The 14572-nt window shown below is 64.8% G+C and overlaps 2 protein-coding genes across 2 annotated transcripts in view; both read right to left on the bottom strand.

Annotated features, from left to right (window-relative positions):
• The window catches only part of NECAB3 (N-terminal EF-hand calcium binding protein 3), a 28748-nt gene extending 24523 nt beyond the window's left edge, over positions 1 to 4225 (bottom strand). Inside the window, exon 1 of the mRNA XM_068207466.1 lies at positions 3816 to 4225. Coding sequence (XP_068063567.1) covers positions 3816 to 3908 — 93 coding nt within the window. The 5' untranslated portion in view covers positions 3909 to 4225. The remainder of the gene's footprint in view (positions 1 to 3815) is intronic.
• A 4700-nt stretch (positions 4226 to 8925) lies between these two features.
• On the bottom strand, positions 8926 to 13408 carry E2F1 (E2F transcription factor 1). Its single transcript, XM_068207473.1, has 7 exons — positions 12989 to 13408; positions 12198 to 12288; positions 11403 to 11622; positions 10918 to 11070; positions 10687 to 10801; positions 10376 to 10580; positions 8926 to 10165 (listed from the first exon to the last, which is right to left on the bottom strand). Exons 1-7 carry the CDS (start codon positions 13181 to 13183, stop codon positions 9915 to 9917), a joined length of 1230 nt encoding a protein of 409 aa, XP_068063574.1. The 5' UTR covers positions 13184 to 13408; the 3' UTR covers positions 8926 to 9914.
• Between the last annotated feature and the right edge of the window lie 1164 nt (positions 13409 to 14572).

The following is a 14572-nucleotide window of genomic DNA, read 5'->3' as shown; positions in this document are numbered from 1 at the left end:
TTCCCTGGGGTTGAAACCAGGAGCAGGGACAGCTCCTCGGAGGATGCTCTTGTGAGCACAGTGAGCTCCTCCTGCCCCAAGCTGCTTCAGGAGCTGGGGCTGCCTTGGCCGAGCAGCATCAGGTAACCATCCCCAGGGATTCCAGCCGACCAGGCTGCTGCCCTGCCAGCATTTATTAATAAACAGCAATAATAATCATCATCAAATAATATAACTATGATATTATAATTCATTACTATTATAATATAATAATAAACAGCGTTATATATTATAATGCTATAATTATAAATATTATGTATATTATAATTATAATATAATCATAAACAGCATTTATTTCCTGCCAGGAAAGGGGGGGTGGGCACTCCCTGAGCACCACACAGCACCTGCCTCATGCACTGTGGAGCCGAGATGGGAACCTGCAGCTCCCAAACAGTGGTGATTCCTCTGGATTTTTTAAAGCAAAGCTTTCTCCAGGCTAACGAGCTCCTTGTGGGGTCTCACGGCTGCAGGGAATGGGTCGCACCCTGCCATGGACTCTCCATCAAGGGAGAAGCTTCATCCTGCAGAGCTGTGTGTCATCAGAGGGACACATGGCTCGTGTAGTGACACCTCTGTGGCCGCAAGTGTCACAGAGGCCACCTAGCTGATCCCAGAGACCGTCAAGTGTCACCCAGGCACTTGGAGGAGGGCAAACATTTCCCACTCACGGGCTGGCCTTGCTCAGCAGGGTTCATCTGCGGGCTCAGAGGCAGAACACAATTTCAGGGGAGATCCCCTGGTGCTGAGAAGTCTCTAATCCGGGGCGAGCCCATCCTGAGTTCAGCAGGAGCCTCAGCACACGGAGCGGACGCCCCTCCCTCCCTCACGGGGCTCCGTGGGCTACACGAGCCGGCGCACACACGGCAGCTGCCGGGAGCTCCGGAGGAACGCGGCACGAGCAGGAGCCGTGGGTGGCCCCGGGGCAAGGCCGTGCCCGCTGCAGAGCCCCCGGGGCAAGGCCAGGCCGTGTCCGCACAGGGCCCCCGGGGCAAGGCCAGGCCGTGCCCGCTGCAGAGCCCCCGGGGCAAGGCCGTGCCCGCTGCAGAGCCCCCGGGGCAAGGCCAGGCCGTGCCCGCTGCAGGGCCCCCGGGGCAAGGCCAGGCCGTGTCCGCACAGGGCCCCCGGGGCAAGGCCAGGCCGTGCCTGCTGCAGAGCCCCCGGGGCAAGGCCAGGCCGTGCCCGCTGCAGGGCCCCCGGGGCAAGGCCGTGCCCGCTGCAGAGCCCCCGGGGCAAGGCCAGGCCGTGCCCGCTGCAGGGCCCCCGGGGCAAGGCCAGGCCGTGCCCGCTGCAGAGCCCCCGGGGCAAGGCCAGGCCGTGCCCGCTGCAGAGCCCCCGGGGCAAGGCCAGGCCGTGCCCGCTGCAGAGCCCCCGGCACGGCGGGGCTTGGCTGCGGCTGCTGCGGCCAGCCCGTCCCTGCCTGAGCCCAGGACCAGCTCCAGCCCAGCGCAGCCACACAGAGCCGCTCCATGGTGCACAGGGCGAACGCTGCCCCCTCCCTGGGCACAGGCGATGGCAGCTGAGCGCTGTCCCCAGGGCAGACAGGACAGCACCCTGGGACGAAGCCAGGGAAAGGTGATGCAAAGCCAGGCTGGGAGCGGGATTAGGTCTGCGTGGGCTGCTGGAGGGCCCTACAAGCAATCCCTCTCCTGCCTCAGGGTGGACTGGCAGCCTCAGAGGCACAGGGACGCTGCCTGGAGCCCGGCATGTTTCCCTCAGCCCTTGGCCTTGTGCCCAAGCAGCCGCAGACTCACCGGGACCGCGGGAAGAGGCACTGAAACAGCATTTATTTATGGGATGAGCCCCACACGTTCCCCGGGAAGGAAGGAGATGATAGGATTTCTCCCTGCCTGCAGGTCTGGGGGCAGCCGCGGCTGCGGGACAGGCAGGCAGGGACAGGCGGCCTTTGGGGAGGGGACAGCTGCCCTGGGGACAAGGCGCTCACCCACCCGCGGCAGGCTAAGGCAGGCTGCGGCCAGCCACCAGAGCGCCGTCCTTCCTGAAGCTCCCGTATCCCGGGAGGGGAGACAGCAAGCCCCGGGCACCAGCCTGAGGAACAAACCTCCCTGAGGCTTGAGATGCTGCACAGGGCGATGGCAGCACTGCGGTTCGTGCCGCGCCTGCAGCGAAGCGTCTCGGGCAAAGCCCTCCTCCTCCTCCTCCTCCTCCTCACCTCTCCCAAAGGCAGGAGATGTGCAGGCAGGTCCCAGCGGAGCAGCAGCCACCGGGATCTGCGGTGGGCAGCGCTGCCGGGAGGCAGGCGGGGCTCCTGCCCTGCTGCCGTGGGACGCTCACCCCGACCAGCCTGGGGGGCAGCTGGACACCGGCCAAGTGCCCAGACCCAAAAGTGCAGAGATTAAACTCACCCTGCCGAGCTCTGGAGCAAAGGTGGGAGCAAAGGAGTCACAGGGTACAGGAAGAGAAGCCGTCAGAACCCGGAAAGCAGCTGCTAGCGTTGTTAACATTTCCCATTTTAATTGCTTTAATGACACCCTGAGGGATGGATATGCGACTCAACGAGTGCCCTAAGGAGCTGAGCTGGAACACAGCTGTCACCACCCGCCCCCTCCTGCCCACCTTCCCTCAGCCAAGTAATTAGTGCGGTTAATGATGCTGGCTGGAGAGCCTGGCAGCCCGAACCCCCAGGCAGGGGACAGACCCTGACCCCCAGCTGGCAGCTGCGAGCGGCACCACGGCCGAGGGAGCCGCGCTTCCCAGCGCCTCCCTGGGGATGCCAGGAGGTCTTGGACTGGACCAGAAGTGGCATTCGCCTTCCCAAAGTGCTGCCCGAGATCTGCTGCTCCCCTTCTCTGGGATGGAGTGGGGCACGGGGGTGAACCTGGAGCAGGTCAAGACGGAGATGACAGCTGGGACATGACAGCTGGCACCGACCTGGGCTGTGCAGGTGCCCGGGCACCACCAGCCCTCATCCTTAACCCTCGCTGGCTTTCTTCTCCTCCGCCCTGCGGCAGGGCAGGAGCAGCACCTCTGCCCCCGCATCTCCTTGGTCCACAGGGTGGCTTGGAGCGCAGCAGTGCCGGACACATGGCAGTGCCAGGGCTCGGTCACCAGGGAGATTTGGGCAGGAGGAGGAGGGCCGAGCCCCGCGGAGGTGCTCCAGAGGTGGCTCTGGCCCGGGCTGTGCCACTGGCCCGGGAGATGGCCGGCGTGCAGCCGCCTCCCCCGGAGCCCCGGCCCCTGTCACAGGAGCAGCGCGGCCGCGGCCTGGAGAGGACGCGGTGCCACAGGAGGAACTGTGCCAGCATCTCCGAACACAAAGACGGCCACCACCTGCATTTCCAACTCCCCCGTGCCACCCACAGCCGCCAGGATGCCGAGGCAACCTCCAGCCCGCACGGAGCATCCTCCTGCGCCATCCCGGAGCGTCGGGAACGGGCAGGGACAGGGGCTGCACCCGGGGGCTGCGCCCGGGGGCTACCGCAGGCAGCGCTCTGCTGGATCCCAGGGCTGTGAACAGCTCCAGGGGACGTTCCACAGCCTTCCTGCCACACACAGCTCCCGCTCCGGGAGTCATGACAGCCAGCTCCGGATGAGGCGTGGGCTGTTTCCAGCCACCCAGAGGCCCAGCATTCAGCAGGAGGACACGACATCATTATTGAAGCCATCACGACCATGCACAGCTCCGGGCTGGCACGGGCGCATCCCTCGGGCCGGTTCCTCCGGGAAGGAGCCTCACCCCGACGCCACCCGTGCGGCGGCTCCCCGAGGGCGGCCCCGGGGCTGGGCAGGGGTGCGGGGGTCCCGCCCGCGGTACTCACGTCGTGGAAGATGGGCAGCGGCTGGCGGTGGGGCTTGGGGCCGCGATCTGCTGAGAGCAGGCACACGGCCAGCAGCTCGGCACACGACATCATGGTCCCGCCGGGCGCGGGTGCTGCGGGCACCGGGGCGCGGGGAGCGGTGCGGGGCCGGAGGGTGCAGAGCCTTAGGGCGCGGTGCGGTGCCCTGGGATGCGGTGCGGTACCGCAGGCACGGGCCGCTGCTGTAGGGATGGGTTCGGTGCGGTGCCGGAGGACGCGGTGCGGTGCCTTAGGGCACGGCTCGGTGCGGTACCGTAGAGATGGGCTGGGTGCGGAAGGAACGGCCTCGGTGCGGTACGGATGGGTCTGGTTCGGTGCCTTAGGGATCGGCTCGGTGCCGCAGGGACGGGTTCGGTGCGGTGCTGTAGGGATGGATTCGGCTCTGTTCGGTTAGGCTCTCTTCGGTTCGGCAGGGGTGGTTCGGCTGGGCTCGGTCCGGTTAGGCAAAGTGGTTCGGCTGGGCTCGGCCCGGCTCGGCTCGGCTCGGTTTGGTTCGGCCCGGCCCGGCTCGGTTTGGTTCGGCCCGGCCCGGCTCGGTTTGGTTCGGCTCGGTCCGTGCGCAGGTCGCGCCCCGCCGATCCCGACTCCGCCGATCGCGGCTCCGCCGCCCCAGCCAACTTTGGCTCCGCGGAGGGCCCGCCCCTGCCGCCATCCGATTGGCCACGGGCCGTGATTGGCGTCAGGAACCACCAATGTGCTTGGCGGAATGGAGAGGGGCGGGGCCACGCTGGGTCCCGGTGCCCGCTCGCCGCTGGGGTGGTCCCAGTTGGACCCAGCAGAGCCCAGTGGGCTCCCACTCATGGGCTGTGTGACCATCCCTGGGTGTCCCAGTGTGACCATAGGTCTCAGTGTTGGCTCCACAGTAGCCCTGGTTGCTCCAGCTGATCTCAGTGTGGCCACAGGTGGTCTCAGTGTGGTCACTGATGGCCCCGCTGTAGCGCTGGGTGCCTCAGCTGGCCCTAGGGTGGCTCTAGTCTGGAGATGGATGGTCCCAGTGTGGTCGTTGTTGACTCCGCCGTAGCCCTGGGTGCCCTAAGTGAAGCCCTGAGTGGTCCCAGTTTGACCGTGCGTGGTCCCAGTGCGGTTGCTGTTGGCCTCACTGTAGTCCTGATCACACCATTGTGGCCCTGGTTGGTGCCAGTTGAGCCATGGGTGGTCCCAGTGTGGTTGCTCTTGCCCCCAGGGTAGCCCTGGGGCTGCCCCAGTTTGACCATGGGTGGTCATAGTGTGCTCATGGCTGGTCCTAGCATAGCCCTGGTTGTCCCCCTGTGGCCCCATTTGGACCACAGATGGTCCCAGTGCAGTTGTTGGCTTTGGGATAGCCCTGATTGTCCCAGTTGGTCCCAGTTTGACCACAGGTGGTCCCAACATGGACACTGATGGCACTGGGAAAGTCCTGGTTTCCTCGGTTGGTCCTGGGTTGGCCCATGTTTGACCACAGGTGGTCTCATTGTGATTTCGGTGGCCCTGGAGTGGTCCTCTGACACCCAGAGTGGTTCCAAATGAGTTTGGGTGGTGCCAGCTCCTCCATGCCCTCAGTGCCAGGCAGCCTTTGCTCCGAGCTGCTTCCCTCCAGAGCAACACGCCAGGATCCCGGTACCTCCAGAGAGGTGACCCCCCCTGCCCCAGCAGGCTGGGGGACATGAGGAGGAGGAGGAGGAGCTGTCCCCATCCCTTGCCTGGCACAGGCACCTGGAGGCTTGTGCCTGCATTCCAGGATTTCACTTCCTGAGAAAGGGGCATGAACCAGTTTTGTTTGGATTTTGTAAAATCCCAGGCAGGCTTTACCTCCCTCAGCACCACCTCTGCTTTCACATGGAGCTCTCCAGGACACCCTGAGTGCTGAGTTCAGCTCTGCTTAAGCCAGGTCTGAGATCCAAGCTCCTTCCACACTCCAACGTGACCGAGCTGCAGCACGTGGAGCTCACTCACCTCCTGCTCCCTCTGGGATAACATGTTCCAAGCTGAGCCCACGGCATCACAGCTATTTTTACCATCTCCCAGCTGTTCCAGGTGTGTGCAAGGCAAAAGAGGTGGAAAAAGCACACCTGGGCCCTGGCAGGGGCATCCGAGGGCTCCGGGGTGCACGTGCACTCACCGCACTTGGCACGGGGCTGTCCCTGTCCCCAGGGAGGCAGAGAAGTCCAAGGGCTGGAGCTGTTGAGCATGGCCATCATCAAATCCATCTGAAATGGGCGCAGGAACAAAACACGGGCAAGGGGTGCAGCAGGGACAGGGGACTCATCTTGCCAGGGAGCATGGAAGGGGCTTGGGTGATGGTGAGGCTCTGCCATGGATCCAAATCACCCCCTTGGAAGGGCTTCCTGCACTCCCATCTGCTCCAAAAATCCACGCTCGGTGCCCAGTGGGATCCCTGGGAGTCAGCATGAGTTTCCATGTGGGAAGGAGCAGCCTGAGAGTGAGGATGAAGTTCAGGCAAAGTGCTGATGGCAAGGGGTGACAGGTGCTCCCAGCTCCCAGAAAGCCATGGCAAGAAGGGGGACATGGCCCCAGCTGTGGGGGACAGCAGGGCTCTGCTCTGCTCCCCAGCACCTCAACGGGGAGGAGTTAAAGGAAGCAGCCACTCAACAGCATCCCAGAAATAAACCATGCTGCTCTTCACCTCCCTAAGTTCCCTCCTCGTGGAGGAAACAGGAGAGATTTTTGGAAGTGGAAATAGTGAAGTGTTGGGTGAGATGCAGGGGTGGGGGCAGGAGACCCTGCCTATAGAGATCCCAAACCCCTCCAGGACCCTCTGAGGGTGGTTAGGTTAAAGGTACAAACCCCTTATGGGGGGCACCTAATGCCACTGCCAGCCTGTCCCAGAGCTCACCCCACTGTGGAGCTCTCCTGCCTCCCCCAGATCCCAACCCTGCAGCACAGGGCCAGGACATCCCAGGGCTGCCTGGGCTCAGCACCGTGGCCAGATCCTGCACAGCATTTTCCAGTGCCAATGGGGTCACCACTGCAGCCCAAAGCACCCCAGGCTGGATGGACACGGTCCCTGTGGGGTCACACTGCCTGGCAATGAGAGCCCAAGGAGCAGGCAGGGTGTGGGCAAGGTGCCCATCTGACCCTGCTGCTTTCACCTGACAGAGAAAAGCAGTGTTGGAGCCGATAAATCAAACCAGGCAGTGCCGGTGGCTCCCCAACGCTGCCCTGTGCTCTTCCAAAGCAGCTACCATCAGCTCCCTCTCCAGCATCCGAAACAGCAGGAGGGAAGCCCTTCAGCTGCATCATGAATCATCCAGGGAGGCAGAGTGGTTATTTTTACGTGCCGTGGCTCACGTGGAGCTGGCGGAGCAGCCCCCAGGGCTGGGCTGTGCTGCCGCAGTGGGACACAGCCGCGTCCCTGCCGGGGCTGCTTCCAGCGGGGTTGGGAGTGCCAAGGGCTCGGCGTCCCAGCAGCTTCCCTGTGAGGGCGGTGTGACGGTGATTGCCTTCTCTCGGGGGAAAGAGGCGGAGTTGTGTGCTGCTGGGGGTTGGCTGGCTGTGGGAACAGCCCTGTGGAGCTCGGGATGTCAGTGCAGGTCCTCTCCCCTCTCCCTGTGCCCCCTGGCTCCCACAAAAACCATTTCCCGTGCCGGGGTCTCTCCCCTTGGCAGCACTGCAGATCACCATCAGCATCCATCGTGGCAGAACTGAGCAGAGGAGAGAAGGGATGGCTGGGGAGGGGCTGGCATATGGCCGGGCTGGGCACCCTGCAGTAACTCATAGAACCTCCACCTCGGGACAAACCCTGCAATGGAGGTCGCAGCAGGCAGGGACCTGGGTCCGTGCCCTCCCACCTGGTCCCTGTCCTGCTGCCCTGGCTCTGTGGGGCAGCATCCCATGGATCAGAGCAGCAGGAATACTGTTGCAGTGTCCTTGTGTGAAAAAGCCCCATTTGAAGGGGCGGCAGTGTGACAAACACCAGCTCTTCCCAGCCAGGCACAGGGGTCGCCCGTGCCAGCCTGTGTGTGACACTGCCCTGCTGGGCACTGGTCTGGAGATGGCAGGGCCTGGCTGGCCCTGCTGCCGTGCTTTGGAGGGCTGGGAAAGCTGGGAAAGGGAATGGTGTGCAGAGCTGAGCCTCCACACGTGTCCAGCTGGAGGAACAATCCAGGGGCAGCACAGCCAGCCAGGGACTGCCTCAGGTGTGGGAAGAGAGGCACAAGGATACAGGCAGGAGGCCAGGCAGTGGTGATGGGCTCCCTGTGCCACCCAGCACCCACCAGCAGCCTGGCCTGAGCCTGGGATCCCATTGCCTGCCCGTGCAGGAGCAGGGTGAGTTTACACATGGTCAGGGTGAAATATTTATCAGGCTGTTTAAAGGAAAACCAGGCAGGAGGCCGGGAAGGAGGAGGGGAGAAAGTGCACAAACACAGGCAGGAAGCAGCACAGCCCTGGCTGCCACTAGGGCAGTGGCCATGACCCTGCTGAGCCCCATTCTGGCTGCCGGGGAGCCCCTGGCAACCCCAAGCACCCCTCCCTGGGGGTCCCCAATGTCCCTCGGTCCTGGTGTGCTGCAGAGGGAAGCAGGGCACCCAGGGTCAGGGCTGCTGCTGGCAGACAGCGTGTCCCCAGCGAGCAAGGGCACAGGGACCTCAAACTTTGGGCCAGAAACTGCTGCCAGCAGGTGCCTTGAGGCAGCAGCAAGAGCTGGGTGAATGGGGAAAGCTGGGAACTCAGTGGATGGAGTGGCTTCACACTGGCCCCATGCTGCAGCCACAGCCAGGAAAATGCTGCCCCAGAACCAGGGGGAAGGTGGGGAGGGAAGCAGGCAGCAGAGGAGCCAAGTAGGGACAGGGACTGCTGGAAGAAAAGCAAACCCCATCCCAACCCATCACCCCATCCTCCTGCAGCACAGCCTCTTTGGAGGAGCAGGGAGGGCAGGATCAGGCCCAGATCCCACCCTGTGTGGGACCAAGGACTGAAGCACCTATTGCAGCCCCAGGTGCGAACATACCTGGTCATGGATTTCAAGTTCCAAGTGGAAAACAGACCACAAAATAACCCCAAACCTCTCGGTTTCTCAGCTGAAGTCCCCACCACCCCTCACACCCCCAGGCACCTGAGCACAGCCGAAGGGCAAAGTCAGTAGAAACCTTTATTAAACACAAAGCTCAGAGATCACAAGCTTGTTAAATGGCAGTAAAAGTGAAAGTGCGTCTCCAGCTCAGCCCAGGGGGACCCCAGGACCCCCCTCCCCTCCTCTCCCAGCCCCCGTGGCCTGGCAATGGGGAGCCAGAGCCAAAAGGCTGAAGGGCTGCACAGGGAGGGGAAGGAAAGCCTGGAGACAGCGTTTGGTGCTCACCTGCAGAGTCACTCCCCATGGACACCTCTGTGTCCCCTGAGGGGACACACACACGGCCCCAGGGCCACCAGCCCCATCCCCGCTCCCGCAGCCACCTGCCACAGCCGTGGCCTTGCCAGCCCTGCTTTGGACACAAGCAAAGCCAGGATGTGCTGGTGAGACCCTGGTGGCACCCTCCATGTCTCACCAGCACTGTCCTCCTGCTCCCTCCATGTCCTGGGACAGCTCCACACGCCATAAATAATAAATAAATACCCCACGCTCAGCCAGGCTGTGGGCAGCCCCCACGCAGGGAGACAGCCCTAACCCAGCACCCCCCACATCTCCACCACCCCCTCCCAGCACAACAAAAACTCTCAGCACCCCCACTCTGCTGTACAGCCCCCCCAAACCCCCATGGAAATGAAACGCTGTCCCCAGGGGACAATAATAAATTAATCAAATCATTAATCTATACACAGGACTGCTTAAAGCTCTGGAACAGGCTCCCAGGGGGCAGCGGCTCTGCCCTGGGCAGTTGCCCCTGATCAGGGCCCTATGGTGGGGGTCCCCCGAGATGGGAACCCCACCCTGGCATCCTCCTTGTGGGGCTGGAGCTGGGGATGCCACCGGTCCCCGCCGGGCTGGAGGGATAATGAGAAAATATTGCAAAAAGGGATGAGGGAGAACAGCGGGCGCTGGAGCCAGAGGGGCTGCCCTGCCCTGTCCTGCCAGGGCTGCCCCCTCCCCTGGCAGCTCCCCCGAGCACCCGGGTGGGCACAGCTTCAGAAGTCCAAGGGGGTGAAGTCCCCAAAGTTGCAGTCGAAGAGCTCGCTGATGCCCTCGCCCTCCTCCAGCCCAAAGTGATAGTCCTGCGCCTGCGGCGGCGACAGGTTGATGAACTCATCGGCCAAGAAGCCCGCCAAGTCCTCCCTGCTCTGCTCCAGCAGGATGTCCATGGAGGCCAGTGGGGACAGGCTCACCTCCTCCTCCGGGCTCTTGCTGGGTAGCGCGCTCGGCCCTGGCAGCAGCACTTCTGTGGGGATGGGAAGCAGCTGTAAATCCCATAATATTCTCCAAAGAAACCCCCAAAAAAGGTTTTTGGCTATGGAGATCCTGCCTTCCCACCTCCCTGCCTTGTTGGGACACCTGAGCAGCATGCCAGCTCCTTGCTTGTGCCAACAGCAGAGGGGCTGATGAGAGCCACTGTGACATCCCAGCAGCTCCCTCGTGTCCCCAGGCCCACCTTGCTCTCCAGGCATCAGCGGCATGTTCACATCCTGGGCAGGATGCAGGAGCAGGGAGGCTCTGGGCTGTGAATGGCTGGGAGAAGAGTCCTCTGCAGGGGCTTTGAAGGGGCTCTTGACGGGGCTGCAGACCCCCGAGCTGTCCTCGGGGCAGAGGAACACATCGATGGGGCCCTGAGTGCTTCGCACGGAGACCTGGAACGCCTGGGCAAGGGGACAGGAGTGAGACAAGGCAGCACAAGGACACCCAGGGAACACTCAGGGCTGTTCAGGGAGAGCACAGGAGGAGCAGAGCATGACCCCAGCTCACCTCTGCTGGGTCTGAGACCTGCAGCTGGGTCTCTGGGGGGGCTTTGATAACCATCACCATTTGCTCCGCGGGGTCCACGACGCTGCGGAGGTCCTGGCAGGTCACATAGGCTGCGGTGGGGCGGGTCAAGGAAGGCACAAGGGGATGTGGGCTGAGAAACATCCTGCCCGTGCCACCGGGGCTCAACCACAGCCGCCACCCAGCCAGCCCCACCCCAGAAGCAAAGGATATTGCTGGTTGGCGGGGTCCTCGGTGAGCAGGCGCAGCTGCACCGTGCACATCTGGATGAGGTCATCCAGCTGCCGCTCGGCCGCCTGCAGCTCCCGCAGCTCCTTCTCCAGCAGCCGGTGCCGGCCTGGCGCTCCCACTGTGGCCTGGCTGCCCCTGGGGAGCACCGGGTCTGTCAGGAGCCAGCTCCCACAGCTTCCTGTGCCCCACCCGGGCCAGGTCACATCCTACCCCTCAGCCAGGGAACCAAACCAGCCCTGCAGGGATTTTGCAGACCACTCCCCAAGGCTGGATGCAGCCCCCCACTCCCCTGGATGACCTGGGGAGTCCCAGGGGGATTCGCAGGAACCTCCCGCCATTGAGCACAGCCCTCCTCACAGGGGGCCACCACTTGGCCTGCGGCAGAAGCTCTGGTGACCCCGCCCTGAAATTCTCCACCCAAGTAGCTCCCCCACCCCAGGAACAGCCCCATGAGCCAAGGGACATACAGCCACTGGATGTGGTTCTTGGACTTCTTGGTGATGAGCTGTATGCCCTCCAGGACATTGGTGATGTCGTAGATGCGCCTCTTTTGCACCTTCAGGACCTCGGCCGCCCAGTTGAGATCCACCACACCATCTGGGGACTGGCTCAGCAGCTCCAGGAAGCGCTTGGTGGTGAGGTTCAGGGAGGTTTCATAGCGGGACTTCTCTCCAGGAGACTTTGCTCCTGCCAGACATGGAGGACAAGTGTCATTTAGCCACAAAGGTAACCCAGAGCTGAAGCTGAAAGGTCACAAAACTCCTGCCATGCTTGCAGGTGGGTTGTGGACTAGTGACCAGGACACCCCAAACCCAATCTATTTTCTTAGGGCAACGGGTTGAGCTGCCCAAATCCCCTGTAGGAAGGATGTTGCAGCACCTGGCACAAGCTGTGACACCTGTGCTCCGTTGTGACCACAGCTGTGACTGAGGCACGGAGTGCCAGGCTGGGCTCTGGGGGACATAACAGCAGGTCCACCTGGGACACTGCACTGACACCATGCTGGCACCTACAGCTCCATCCCACAGAGAGGGACAGAGCCAGTGGGGTGCCCAGCAGAAGGGCAGGACAACCATGCCACCAGCACAGGGCACAGCAGTGAGTGCGGAGGGTGGACAGAGGCAGGCCAGCCCCAGGGACAGCCCATCCACACCGACACAAAGGGACCTACCAGGGACGAGCCTGGGGGAGTGGAGTGGGGCTGCTGGACCTCTGCTCCGAGCTGGGCTGGCAAGGGGGGCCAGGGGGAGCGGAGCCGATACCTTTAGCAGGGTTCCTGGCCTTGCCCCGGCTCACTGGCAAACTCTCCGCTATGTACTGGTGATCCGTCTCCAAGTTCAGCTTCCTCTTCACCTGCAAGGGACGGGGTCAGCACAGGGACAGGCAACCCCAGGCCCCGCTGCTGATGAAGGGATTCTGTGAGGAACCCCCACAGCACCGTGGGGTACAGACACCCCAGATCCCGGCAGGAAGGGGCTGACCGGAGCTGTCACACACACCGGCGGGGATGGGGGGCTGTCCCAAAGGCGGGGGCCCTGCCACGCTGCGGGGAGCGCCCCAAAGCCGACGTGGGCCGTGGGTGGGGAGGCAAAACACGGCCCGGCGCCGGGGCCTGCGGCTTCCGGAGCGGCGGCGGGGCAGGGCCGGCCCGGCAGGTGCTGCGTGGCACGGCCCGGCCGTACAGCCTGGCACAGCCGGGTGCACCGGGCACGGGCTGGCACGGAGCAGGGCACGGCACGGCATATGGCACAGCACGGGGCACAGCAGGGAGCAGTACGGCCCGGCCCGGTATGGAGCCCTGTCCGGTATACAGCACGGCTCGCTGTACAGCCCGGCTCGGTATGGCACGGCCCGGTATGCAGCCGGGCCCATTGTACAGCCCGGCTCCGTGCAGCCCGGTCGGGTATACGGCCCGGTCGGTACACGGCCGGTTCGAGGCCCAATACTGCACAGCCAGGAGCACACCCCGGGCCCGCCGGTCCCCGGAGCCCCCGCCCGGCCCCAGCCCCCGCCCCCTACCCATCCCCATCCCCATCCCACCCGCGGGGGTTACCGGCGGGCGGCCCAGCGCGGGCCGTCTGGGCGCGGCGCCGGGGCGGGCGGGCTGCGGCGTGGCGAAGAGCAGGAGGTCGGTATCGGGGTGGCCGCCGCCCGCGGGCTCCTCGGCGGCGGCGGAGACGATCAGGAGGTGCGGGGAGGCGCTGCCCAGCAGCGCCGCCAGCCCCGCCGCGCCGCCCGCCGCCGCCATGGCTCACATGGCAGCCGGTGCCGCCGGTGCGGCGGGCGGCGCAGCGGGCAGGGCGCGGACAGGGGCACGGCCCATGGCGGGCGCGGGGCCGCGGCGCTCCGGCTCCGGCTCCGGTGCGCCCGCCGCCGGATTGTTCGCGCGCCGGCCCCGCGCGCCTTTGCGCGCCAAATCCTTTTTGCCGCGAAAAGCGGCGCGAGCCGCCCCGCCGCCCGCCCATTGGCTGCGCCCGCCGCGGCGGGGAGGGGAGGGCGCGCTGCCATTGGCCGCGGCGCGCGGGGCGGCGGGCGGTGCCGCGCGGCCATTGGCGGGCGGGGGCCGCGCTGACAGGCGGCCAATCAGCGGCGCCGCGCCGGGGCGGCGGCCAATGGGAGCGCGGCCCGGGGACGCGGCGGGGGCGCCGCGTGGGTGCGGCGCGCGCTGCGTGTGTCCCCCTCGGGGTGTCCCCTCCCGTGTCCCTGTTTGTGTCCCCCGTGTCCCCCTCGGGGGTGTCCCCTCCCGTGTCCCTGTTTGTGTCCCCCGTGTCCCCCTCGGGGTGTCTCCTCCCGTGTCCCTGTTTGTGTCCCCTCCCGTGTCCCTGTTTGTGTCCCCCGTGTCCCTGTTTGTGTCCCCCGTGTCCCCCTCGGGGTGTCCCCTCCCGTGTCCCTGTTTGTGTCCCCTCCCGTGTCCCTGTTTGTGTCCCCCGTGTCCCCCTCGGGGTGTCCCCTCCCGTGTCCCTGTTTGTGTCCCCCGTGTCCCCCTCGGGGTGTCCCCTCCCGTGTCCCTGTTTGTGTCCCCCGTGTCCCTGTGTCCCCCGTGTCCCCCTCGGGGGTGTCCCCTCCCGTGTCCCTAAGTCTCCCATACGGGTGTCCCCCTCTTGTGTGCCGCCGCGAATTCCTCGCTCCGACGCGGCCCCGGCTCCCGGTTTTCGCACCCGTGGGGGTGTTCGGGCTCAGGCAGAGCCGGTCCCGGCCCGGGCTCAGCCCCGCCGGGGTGATGGCCTTCCGGCCGCGGGCGCGGCCGCTCCCCGCTGCGGAGGGCCCGGGAGGACAGGGCACGCACCCACGGGCAAAGCTCAGCTCGCTCCCCTGCCCTGCGGACTCCGCCCACCCACGGGTGTCACTGGTGGGGAAGAGGGTGGCTTTGGGCTCTGCGGGGTGCCCCAGGCTGTTCCCCTTCCCCAGGGGTGACAGCCAGCCCAGCGTGCCCAGGCCCCCCGCAGCAATGCCTTGCTTTGGGGCGTTCATGGGTGCTCAGCCGTGCTGGGCAGGAGCTCTCCTGTACTGCGGGGCAAGGCGTCTGCAGGATTTGTGTCTAAAGGTGCCGGAGCGATGAAGGGCTCAGTTCAGGGTTGCCCAGCTCCCTTGCTCAAAGCAGCCCCGAGGCCATGGATGAGGCTGTCGGGCTAGTCTG

This window comes from Anomalospiza imberbis, chromosome 17, assembly GCF_031753505.1.
Source record: "Anomalospiza imberbis isolate Cuckoo-Finch-1a 21T00152 chromosome 17, ASM3175350v1, whole genome shotgun sequence".
NCBI classification, from domain to species: Eukaryota; Metazoa; Chordata; class Aves; order Passeriformes; family Viduidae; genus Anomalospiza; species Anomalospiza imberbis.
The sequence above is the reverse complement of the archived record's forward strand: the minus strand, read 5'-3'. Positions and strand labels throughout refer to the sequence as shown.